Consider the following 12,334-nt stretch of genomic DNA (forward strand, 5'->3'; position numbering starts at 1 on the left):
GCAAATGGCTTAATGGTATAATCAGCTGAACGATGGCCGCCATTTCTTTTACATAATGTTATGTTAAATTTTTGGCTACCTTTACTGGCCATTCTAAATGACTTCCTTTACTTTGGATCAGCATTTCATCACAGTGCAAAAATTAGCTTATAGTGCCTTCGTCTGCCAGATGCTGAAAACACAACCAGTTAGTTTATATAAGAATGTTGTTCATTAATCTCTGTATCCATAAAGCACAACCTGTGTTTGTTCTTTTGCACAATTTTGTTTTTCAAGTCTCAGAGTACAATTTGGCAAATGTGCAATTTTTACCATAAGTTAGATATCTGATATATCATTTTTGGCCTTGCTTCCAAGGGTTAAGGTTAGGGTTAGGGTATCCAGAAGGTTGCCGGTTCCAATTTCTGTTACTGCTAAAAAAGATAGTACACTGCTGAGCCATTGAGCAAGGCCCTTAAACTGCACTTGCTCCAGGGGTGCTCAATCAATCAATCAATCAACATTTATTTATATAGCACATATTCATACAAAAAAAATGTAGCTCAAAGTGCTTTACAAAATGAATAGAGAAATAGAAGACACAATAAAAGATAAACATAAGTCAACATTAATTAACATAGAATAAGAGTAAGGTCCGATGGCCAGGGTGGACAGAAAAAACAAAAAAAAACTCCAAAAGCTGGAGAAAAAATAAAATCTGTAGGGGTTCCAGACCAAGAGACCGCCCAGTCCCCTCTGGGCATTCTACCTAACATAAATCATCATATTTTCATGGAAGGACCTGATGATGATGGTCACGTAGACTTCTGGCTTTCAGTCCATCATTGTTGGAGCATCATGATGCTTTGAGTAGGTGGTGGTGGCGCAGGCCGCCACCACAAAGAAACCGGAAAAGAAACAGAAGAGAGTAGGGGTCAGTACGGATTTTAGAGCCACCATGAATAGTTATTATGAAGAATTGAACATACAGAGTATCAGGATTATGTTAAAGTGAAGTTATAAAAGGCCATGTTAAAGTAATGTGTTTTCAGCAGTGTTTTAAATTGCTCTACTGTATTTGCCTGGCGAATTCCTATCGGCAGGCTATTCCAGATTTTAGGTGCATAGCAGCAGAAGGCCGCCTCACCACTTCTTTTAAGTTTAGCTTTTGGAATTATAAGGAGACACTCATTTGAAGATCTAAGGTTACGATTTGGAATATAACGTGTCAGGCATTCCGATATATAAGATGGAGCGAGATTATTTAAGGCTTTATAAACCATAAGCAGTATTTTAAAGTCAATCCTGAATGACACAGGCAACCAGTGTAGTGACATCAAAACTGGAGAAATGTGTTCGGATTTTCTTTTCCCAGTTAGGATTCTAGCAGCTGCATTCTGCACTCGTTGCAAATGATTTATGTCTTTTTTGGGTAGTCCTGAGAGGAGTGCGTTACAGTAATCTAGTCTACTGAAAACAAAAGCGTGAATTAATTTCTCAGCATCTTTCAATGATATAAGAGGTCTAACTTTAGCTATGTTTCTTAAATGAAAAAATGCTGTCCTAGTGGTCTGATGAATATGCGATTTAAAATTCAGATTACAGTCAACGGTTACCCCTAAATTTTTTACTTCCGTCTTAACTATTAATCCTAGTGCATTAAGTTTATTTCTGATAACCTCGCTGAATCCATTATTGCCAATTACCAAAATTTCAGTTTTCTCTTTATTTAGTTTGAGAAAATTACTATTCATCCATTCAGAAATACCAGTAAGACATTGTGTTAGTGTATCGAAAGAGTCGGAGTCATCAGGTGCTATAGATAAGTACAGCTGTGTGTCATCAGCATAGCTGTGGTAGCTCACATTGTAACCTGAGATAATCTGACCTAACGGAAGCATATAGATTGAGAATAACAGCGGACCCAGGATAGAGCCTTGTGGAACACCATATCGGATATCATGTGTCTTTGAGATTTGATTACCACAACTCACAAAGAATTTTCTCCCTGCCAGGTAGGATTCAAACCAATTTAAGACACTGCCAGAGAGGCCCACCCATTGACTAAGGCGATTTCTAAGAATATTATGATCAATGGTGTCAAATGCAGCACTCAGATCTAGCTGTGCAATGGCTGACCCTGCTCTCTCATCCCAAGAGGATAGAAAAAAATCTTTATTACACAAACAACAAGGGATCCGCAAGAGGCAGTAGAGCCAAACCCAAGCAAATGGCTTAATGGTATAATCAGCTGAACGATGGCCGCCATTTCTTTTACATAATGTTATGTTAAATTTTTGGCTACCTTTACTGGCCATTCTAAATGACTTCCTTTACTTCGGATCAGCATTTCATCACAGTGCAAAAATTAGCTTATAGTGCCTTCGTCTGCCAGATGCTGAAAACACAACCAGTTAGTTTATATAAGAATGTTGTTCATTAATCTCTGTATCCATAAAGCACAACCTGTGTTTGTTTGTTCTTTTGCACAGTTTTGTTTTTCAAGTCTCAGAGTACAATTTGGCAAACGTGCAATTTTTACCATAAGTTAAATATCTGATATACCATTTTTGGCCTTGCTCCCAAGGGTTAAGGTTAGGGTTAGGGTATCCAGAAGGTTGCCGGTTCCAATTTCTGTTACTGCTAAAAAAGATAGTACACTGCTGAGCCATTGAGCAAGGCCCTTAAACTGCACTTGCTCCAGGGGTGCTGTGCAATGGCTGACCCTGCTCTCTCATCCCAAGGAGCATATGAAAACGAACAAATTCCTAATACAAAAAATTGTATAAGGCAAAATAAAGAACAAAAAAAAAAGGATGGCAGGGGCACTTAGGTGTTGAAGCAAGTGGCAAGAAATACTACAGTGTAATATATCACCACAGAAACAGCACCACATAGGTTGTGATGGTGGTGTGATGGTTAGCACACTGATCTTTCAACCAAGAAATCCGGGTAAGATTTCAACTTTCCCTTACTATTTTTGTCATGACACTAGGCTACCCTGGGTGGGGTTTATTTTTTCTGGAGTTAGTTTTGGTAATAGTGGTTTGCAAATGTAATCTCTTAACCATTATACCAGTGCAATAATCTGACTGGCAGTATCACTTTGTCATATTTGAAGCCAGACATTTAACATAGAACATTTAGCCTTTGTAGCTCTAAGCCAGAGCAAGGGGTTGTAACCCAAAAGCTGAATAAAATAAATTTTTTGGAAGTAATATTTAGGTAATGTGAGGAGATTATTATTAGTGCTCCTATCTTTTAAATGTACTATAGAACATTAAATTGAAGATAGATAGATAGATAGATAGATAGATAGATAGATAGATAGATAGATAGATAGATTGATAGATAGATAGATAGATAGATAGATAGATAGATAGATAGATAGATAGATAGATAGATAGATAGAACTACATTTTTCCCCAGTGTAATTATGCCTTTCACAGAAGTTCTTTAAATAAACAGATAGATAAATATATACTGTATATATATATATATACACACATACAAACACACTGTGTAGTCTGAACACACACCAGTATGGCTAAAAAGGAAAAAAAAATAAAAAAGAAAGAAAAGAAAACTTCAGGCTTAATTGTCACAGTTCCAGTGAAGCATTATGCAGATGTATTGCTGTTGGCATAAAGGAGACCCCATTGCGTTTCTTGACACACTTTTACTAAATAATTGATTGGCTGAAAGTTCAAAGTGTTAGTGTGTTAGAGAGAGGATGTGCAGCATTGTTCATAATTGTGCTCAGTTTTGTTTTAATACTCTACTTTGCTATGACCTCCAGGGGGTCCACAGTACATCCTATAACTGAGGTTGCCCTTTAAATTAGCTTGTTGATTTGGTGGGCCTCTCCTGAAGTGATGTTACCAGCCACGCAAACCACAGTGTAGAAAATGGCTTGGCCTTCACAGAGTTAACAGAAGATGTGAAGGACATTACTTCCCACATTAAAGGAACACAGTCTCCTAAGGAAGAAGAGCCTACTCTGCACTTTCTTAAACAGTTTCTCTATGTTCCAAGATCAGTCCAAATAGAGCTAAAGTTTCAAAATAGCAAGTGTTATGAAATACAACAGTGGGATTTATTAACAAAGAAACAAGAGCATACTGGTTGTGATGGTAGTGTGATGATCAGCATGGTTGTTAAAACTAAACCTGGAATCAAATCTAATCAACACTAATTCCCAAGGATTAAGGTTCCCCATTTCTGCCCTGGCCCTGAAACCATAAATTTATTGTAGTAAATGTTTTTTGTCTGCAGCTATTGTGTAATCATTATTCCTACTAGAGATCTTTTAAGAATTTATGTTTATATTAAGGAGCAAATCATAAACATGTCAGCTATAGCTAGTTTCGGGGTATTTTTAGAAAAGCAGTGAGTCACTTCATATACATTACCACTGTTTGTTAATTAAATTTTATTTACCACATATCTGATAATTACCATGTTTTTTGATTATTAGTTCTAATGAGTTCTTTGTAACAGCTCAGTGAGTAGTGGGTCCTAACAACTACAGAATGTTGTCAAGAACTTGGAGTCCCAAAAGCACTCCCAAAAATACCCACAGGGGATGTTTCCTGTCAGACCTCGGATAGATACAGCGGCAAAAATACAGAATCTTTAAATAATAAAGATGTATTTTTCACAGAAAAGGCTCAGTAATAATGTGAAGGTCCATAGAGCACAAAAGGCATAAAGGAGTTTCCTGAAACAATAAGGCAATCCAAGCAAACACAGTCCCAATACAGAGTCCAAGCATGATGTCAGAAAACAGAACAGAAAGTCGATAATCCAGAAATCTGATAAAGCACAGAATAACAATCAACATAAGTAAACTGACGAACTCCCAAGTGAATTCACAATGAACTGCAAGGAACTGTGGCAGGCCCTCCAGATTTATAGGCAGAGAGTACTTGCTGGTAGTGACTGGCTGATAGCTCCACCACATGGGGGACCATCCACACCATACATGGAATATCACTGAGCCATTCAAACATAAACACAATCAATAGTAAATAAACATAAATAAAATTAATATATACAACAAAATCAAAAATGAGCAAAGATGACATAAAACGTAAATTTGAATCCCAGCCAAGATGGCTGAGATATAACATATTGTAACATTGGCACCAAGCACTGCTATGGATGGATTCTCTGTTCTTTACATGGCTGTTTGAGGTGGCTTGTTATCCAGCAAAAGGTAGGCTGCACTAGTTAGAAAAGCATGCGACTTTGCAGGCTTGCCATTTATATAAGCGCCCCACCACAGGTAACGTAATGCCACCTCAAAGTTTAGAGATTTATTCTTGGCTGATGTAATTTGTCAGTGCCGTTACAAAATATGAATGTTTTCTTGATTTTTGTATTAAGCAGATGAGTAGGCATTGTTTTAAGCAACCAGTAGTATCAAGTGTATTATAATTTTTTGTGAAAGATGTCTATAAAAGTCAGTATGCAAGCTATAACGTACCGTATTGTCCATCTAATAATCTTTCTCAGATCCCCTGAATGACCCAGCCACAAACGCTGTACAAGCCCATTCTGATTGGCTCTTTAGGCTATTTTCTATTTTTTCTTTTTTAACAATTTGGTATTCCTCCACCTTTTCTAAGCTACACAGCAGTCTGGTTTAATGGCGTCATTCTGAATTTTGTTTCTAGTCATATCTTAAATTGCTTGGCTGAAAGCAGTTTTGTTTAGTTCTTCCCTCCTTTACAAAACCTCAGAGTCCCTCATGCAACTCTGATGGCTGATGGAATTCACAAGAATCTTTTTTGGCAGAAGGCCGACTGAGTGCATCTGGCCACTTGTAAACATAGAATTCATTTTTGTAAGCAGTACTTTGTGTTTCACACAGCCTGTTGTACAAAAACATCTTTGGATCTTCACTGTTTAGCATGTGTTTGTCAGAAACACAAGAAAATTATATGTAGGAAACAAGCAGTGAGAAATCCCTCTGAGCTTTGCAGCAGGGGGCCCAGCTTGGGAGCGCCAGCTGAGCCTCTGATTCTTTGGCGCTAGCTAGTGTACCGAGGCTCGTGTTAGGCAGCGACATGGATTACAGCCAAGATTTAGGTGAGGATGGCATACTTAAAAGAACCAGAAGATAAGGATTTGGTATATTTTTCAAGCATTTTAGTTTAAGAATATGTCATTAATTAGATACAACTGTGTTTAATATGCACTGAAATAAGGACAGTCTGTTCTGACTGTAAACGGAGCTCATATCCAATACGTATTATCTTGAGACTCGTCACTGCTGAACAGCCGTGCCCAGTTTAAACAATATTTCTAGTTTTAGTAAAATGATCACAAGCTGGAATGTCTCCTTACAAACCATGAATAAAACTTAGGAGAATAAGCCACATATTATAGGATGCCCTGGGGCAAACACCTTCTGAACTGTACAACTTTATATGTGTCTGAGTTAACATGTTTTGTGTTTACTTTGCTGCGGGACAATCAAAGGAGACAGAGGTGAGAAAAAGCTTGTCATGGCTAAACTCGTGTCATTGCTCACATGTGAACAAATCTGTCATTTGCAGCTCCAAAATAAATGTTCATAAGCCAGATCACTTTTGGGGAATGAATACGTCCAGTTACCATTAAACTTGGCAGGTCATCTGTGCTTTTTTCAGTTGTACTGCTTTTTACTCCATTAATTCATGGCTACTGTCACTAAGAAATTTCAAAATCATTACTGGTTTGGTTTGGGGTGATTCCACAAGGCTCACTTTTATAATTACATTTTTTCTTCTTCAGAAAGAAAAAGGAATTTGTCATCTCCTTAAGTGTTTTAAAATTACACCATATACAGAATACCAGTAATAACAAAGCAGATAAAGAGCATTTAAGTGTCTTACTCGTAGATGTTCCATTTCCTGCCTGTTAGACAGTTTTTTGAAATGCTGATTAAAAATGAGAAAAGTAATTTAAAAAAAAGTTATGTAGACAATAAATTCAGTTGAGACCACTTAACGTGTCACCTCAAACAAGCAAAAGTTCATGTTGAAGAAATGTGGTCTTTTTGATTGAAACAAATATACTGTATGACAGTAAGTTCAAAACTGGTGCATTTTTCAGGTAGTCTTTATAGTTGGGAGTAGAATTATGGGGGCATTTAGTTCAGGGCACAAGCTGTTAATTGATTTGTAAATGTGCACCTGGAGAAATAAAACCTCCAGCACAGGGCACCTCTTATACCTCGTATTATTTAATGATTTAGAGAACAAATCAATAAGCACACATCAAAATGCTCACCATGGCAAAACCTTCTGTTAGGAGGTCAGTTTTTTTTTTTTTTTTGCACCCCCTTATACAGTTCAGGACTATGGGGCCTGCACTGTAACTGGGCAGAATCGGATACAAGGCAGGAGTACTGTACAGTAAACTTGCATGAAGAATTTTCAGTCTACATAACACATACAAAAAGCCACAGTATCTGGACAAAATCTAGCACGGACATACATTGACCAGGCTGGCTTCAAACCCAGGAATCAGTGCTTATCACTGTGCTACCATTCTGCCCATATCTTGTCATACCTAATTTTCCATATGATCCTTGATCAAGTCTTACATGACTGCTGCTGTTATCCATTAAACCTGAGGTGTACAATAATGTATAATATGTTTTACAACATCCTTCTCACATTTTTTCCTTACCTTAATATATTAAGTTCTTTAATGCTGGAGAAGCATTTGAGGGTAGGCATTTTGAGTAATTTCCAACCAAGCTGCAAACCTCAAGAAACATCAACCACTACTAAGCTACCATAAACTGTTTTATCCGTTCCTCCATTTTTAGATAATCGTGATCATAGAGAGTTTGGGCTGGTAGTGCTGGATCCAAAACAATCTGTACAGATAATGTTGCCAATAGAAAATAAAATGTATGCACTAGGTCTTCACTAGAGACCTACCATATTATATAAAACATAACATTGATGTATTAAAATAAGTCACTGCTTCATAGGTTTTTCAGAAATGTAGTGATAAATGATAGCCAGAACCTGCTACAGTGTTCTGAACTTTATAAATTTAAAGTTTATCTTCCTGTATTAATTATTCCCAGTTCTCTGTTTTTTAGATTCCTAACTAGAGTAAACTGCAATTCCTTTTTAATCAACAAGCACTCAGCATTTATGGCAGGCTGTTGGCAAATCGATCAGCATGCTCTCCTCCTTCACTCTTCTCCACACCTTTTGCTCCAAGCCAGTCTTGGTGCTTTATGAGGTTTTTTCTGTAATAAAATCTTGCAAGTGTTTCATAAGGAAAGGCTGGGAGAAGGGTGCTATCAAAGGACCTTTGGTGTATATAGAATTAAATGCACAGGTAGGAGAGTTTTGGAACTGTTTTTTTTTTTAAATTGAACAGGGCACCTGGGTAATCAAGCTTACTAAGGAGTAATATGGCTATTGCTTCTGTTTTTGAGTCAGGACACTGGCATTGTATTTTGAGTCTATTGTAATCTGATAATAATTTGTGCAGCATGAGAAGTAAGACATGATATGGAGGAATGCAAAAACCCTGCGATATCTGAAACAGATTTTGGTTACTGGTTAGGCCGATGTTGCCAATGTTCCATTGTAAATTTTCCATTTCAATAACACCCATACTCTGTGTTCATTTGTAATGGCTTAATGTCACACACTCACTACTTCATTCTAAGAGACATTATCTGTAGCCGTTCATATTGGTTTGCACACTGTACAATGTATTTTACTTGTGGCAAAATATGAAATCTATCTATCTATCTATCTATCTATCTATCTATCTACCTATATATATATATATATATATATATATATATATATATATATATATATATATATATATATATATATGTATAGTGCATCCAAAAAGTATTCACATCACTTTTTCCACATTTTGTTATGTTACAGCCTTATTCCAAAATGGATTAAATAAATTTTTTTCCTCAGAATTCTACACACAACACCCCATAATCACAACGTGAAAAATGTTTACTTTAGGTTTTTGCAAATTTATTAAAAATAAAAAAATTGAGAAAGCACATGTACAGTACATAAGTATTCACAGCCTTTGCCATGAAGCTCCAAATTGAGCTCAGGTGCATCCTGTTTCCCCTGATCATCCTTGAGATGTTTCTGCAGCTTAATTGGAGTCCACCTGTAGTAAATTCAGTTGATTGGACATGATTTGGAAAGGCACACACCTGTCTATATAAGGTCCCACAGCTGACAGTTCATGTCAGAGCACAAACCAAGCATGAAGTCAAAGGAATTGTCTGTAGACCTCCGAGACAGGATTGTCTTGAGGCACAAATCTGGGGAAGGTTACAGAAAAATTTCTGCTGCTTTGAAGGTCCCAATGAGCACAGTGGCCTCTATCATCCGTAAGTGGAAGAAGTTCGAAACCACCTGGACTCTTCCTAGAGCTGGCTGGCCATCTAAACTGAGCAATCGGGGGAGAAGGGCCTTAGTCAGGGAGTTGACCATGAACCCGATGGTCACTCTGTCAGAGCTCCAGAGGTCCTCTGTGGAAAGAGGAGAACCTTTCAGAAGGACAACCATCTCTGCAGCAATCCACCAACTCTTTGGTGTGAATGCCAGGTGTCACATTTGGGGGAAACCAGGCACCGCTCATCACCAGGCCAATACCATCCCTACAGTGAAGCATGGTGGTGGCAGCATCATGCTGTCGGGATGTTTTTCGGCGGCAGGAACTGAGAGACTAGTCAGGATAAAGGGAAAGATGACTGCAGCAATGTACAGAGACATCTTGGATGAAAACCTGCTCCAGAGCGCTCTTGACCTCAGACTGGGGCGACGGTTCATCTTTCAGCAGGACAACGACCCTAAGCACACAGCCAAGATATCAAAGGAGTGGCTTCAGGAAAACTCTGTGAATGTCCTTGAGTGGCCCTTCCAACAACAACAACAACATTTATTCATATAGCACATTTTCATACAAAAAGTAGCTCAAAGTGCTTTACATAATGAACAATTGAAAAATAAAAGACACAGTAAGAATAGGTCAACATTAATTAACATAGAATAAGAGTAAGGTCCAATGGCCTGGGTGGACAGAAAAAACAAAAAAAACTCCAGACGGCTGGAGAAAAAAATAAAATCTGTAGGGATTCCAGACCATTAGACTGCCCAATCCCCTCTGGGCATTCTACTTAATTCTACCAGAGCCGAGACTTGAATCCGATTGAACATCTCTTGAGAGATCTTAAAATGGCTGTGCACCGATGCTTCCCATCCAACCTGATGGAGCTTGAGAGGTGCTGCAAACAGGAATGGGAGAAACTGGCCAAGGATAGGTGTGCCAAGCTTGTGGCATCATATTTAGAAAGACTTGAGGTTGTAATTGCTGCCAAAGGTGCATCGACAAAGTATTGAGCAAAGGCTGTGAATACGTATGTACGTGTGATTTCTCAGTTTTTTTATTTTTAATAAATTTGCAAAAACCTCAAGTAAACTTTTTTCACGTTCTCATTATGGGGTGTTGTGTGTAGAATTCTGAGGAAAAAATGAATTTAATCTATTTTGGAATAAGGCTGTAACATAACAAAATGTGGAAAAAGTGATACGTTGTGAATACTTTCCGGATGCACTGTATATATATATATATATATATATATATATATATATATATACTGTATATATATATATATATATATATATATATATATATATATATACTCAATCCATATTTGTTTGTTTATTTTTTAGGAGTCAAGAGAATATGAAGTTTCCATTTAAGGACAAGATACATCATAACTGGAAACACAGCCTCTCTGCCTTGTGGAAATCTCTCAGAACCTGTCAGCTCATTCACAACCTCTTCTCTTCAGTTCACCCCCATCCGTGCAATTCCTGAGCTGCCTATAATCCAAGGACTTCTTACCAAGGGTTTGGGGGTGGGTGTGGTGGGTGGGTTGGGGGTCAGGCTTCAGGGTTTACCGCACAAACCTGTGCAAACAAGTGATTCTCTACTTGTGGATCTTACTTTCAGTCTCGACATGTTTTGCCTTTCAGAATGTGTTTTTGATCTATACACCCCGTTCCCTTCTTCTTCATCAGCCTCACAGCATTATGGGACAGCTCTTGGAAAGGTCTGCTACAGGCTGAGCCCAGAGTGAAAAATGAACTGTGTACCCTGCTTCTTAACTTTCCTCTGCCTCTTAAGGCCAAGTTTCAAGTGAGCTTCTCCAGCTTTCCAGAGGCTTCCACTGGTGACAAGTGCTTGTCGGCACAAACTGACCAAAGGTGCAAATACCTCCAGAGTCATATGACACATGGCATGAAACAACAACATATGTACAGTAGCTCTGTAGTCTGCATTTATTCCTATGCTGTGTCATTCACTCCACAGCACACATCAGTTGTTTTTTTTGTTTTTTTTATTTTACTAGATGTTTGCAAAGATGAAAAACTAAGCAAGAACACAGTGAGTTGAGACTATGGCCTTGTCAGAGATAATGTGCCAAGGGTGGGGTGTGACAGAGTTTTGCTGCAGCCCTACATTAGTAAACATCTATGGCCTGTCAGCAACAGGAAGATCCTCAGCAGTTTCATTTCCTGCAGGTGTGTGGTGTTCAGAGGAACTGCCTACCTTATTCTTTTATATTTTTATGTATGTATTTGGATTTTTGTCCAAAGTTTCTAGCAAAATACCAGCCTGATGCATGAGAAATTAAGTATCATACCGTCTACCTTGAACCCTTCTTCCTGTCTTGGGACAAAAGATGCACATGCACTGCTAGACCGTTTGGAGAGCAGCAGCTTAAATGTAATTATTTATTGTGATCTCGGAAACAGAATGTTACAGCAGCTGCCAGAAATGAGACCCCAGCTTTGCAGTACTGCTATTTCAAGGCTGTTTCTTTATTCAGGGTTGTCTTTTTAATGCAGTCAGTAAACATTAGTGATACCTCGGTCAGATTTCATTACAATTTTGCTTACAAAATTGCTGACCAAATTGTACTTCCAAAAATAAAAAGAATGTTCTAATTAATTAGTAGAAGAGCAGAAACAAAGAGGGTCCCAGAACAATAAAAAACACCCATATCTGCACCTGTCCCTGTTCCTAGATATACTGTGAAATATTTTTGAATCTGCAATATCGAAATCAATCAAGAGAACACTAATTGTGGTAAGCAATAATTTTAATCAGAATTGTTTAACTGAATTTGGGAGTGTGAGACAAAGATTGGTTCATAGTGTGAAGAGTAAAGGTAATGAAAAGTGAGCAACCAGAATATACTTTCCTTAACTTTTATAGTGATGTGTGATAGAGTACCAGATGATCTTAACTACTGTGCACTAATTAGAAAATTTTGACTCATAAC

The 12,334-nt window shown here is 37.8% G+C and overlaps 1 protein-coding gene across 3 annotated transcripts in view; it reads left to right on the plus strand.

Annotated features, from left to right (window-relative positions):
* The window catches only part of sez6b (seizure related 6 homolog b), a 618,004-nt gene extending 607,130 nt beyond the window's left edge, over positions 1 to 10,874 (plus strand). For 2 of the 3 annotated variants that reach the window (XM_039756704.1, XM_039756705.1), the window contains exons 17-18: positions 6,466 to 6,474; positions 10,716 to 10,874. In XM_039756704.1, coding sequence (XP_039612638.1) covers positions 6,466 to 6,474; positions 10,716 to 10,745 — 39 coding nt within the window. In that variant the 3' untranslated portion in view covers positions 10,746 to 10,874. The remainder of the gene's footprint in view (positions 1 to 6,465; positions 6,475 to 10,715) is intronic. The other variant, XM_039756707.1, reaches the window with a different exon arrangement.
* Positions 10,875 to 12,334: the final 1,460 nt, after the last annotated feature.

This window comes from Polypterus senegalus, chromosome 6, assembly GCF_016835505.1.
Source record: "Polypterus senegalus isolate Bchr_013 chromosome 6, ASM1683550v1, whole genome shotgun sequence".
Taxonomy (NCBI): Eukaryota; Metazoa; Chordata; class Cladistia; order Polypteriformes; family Polypteridae; genus Polypterus; species Polypterus senegalus.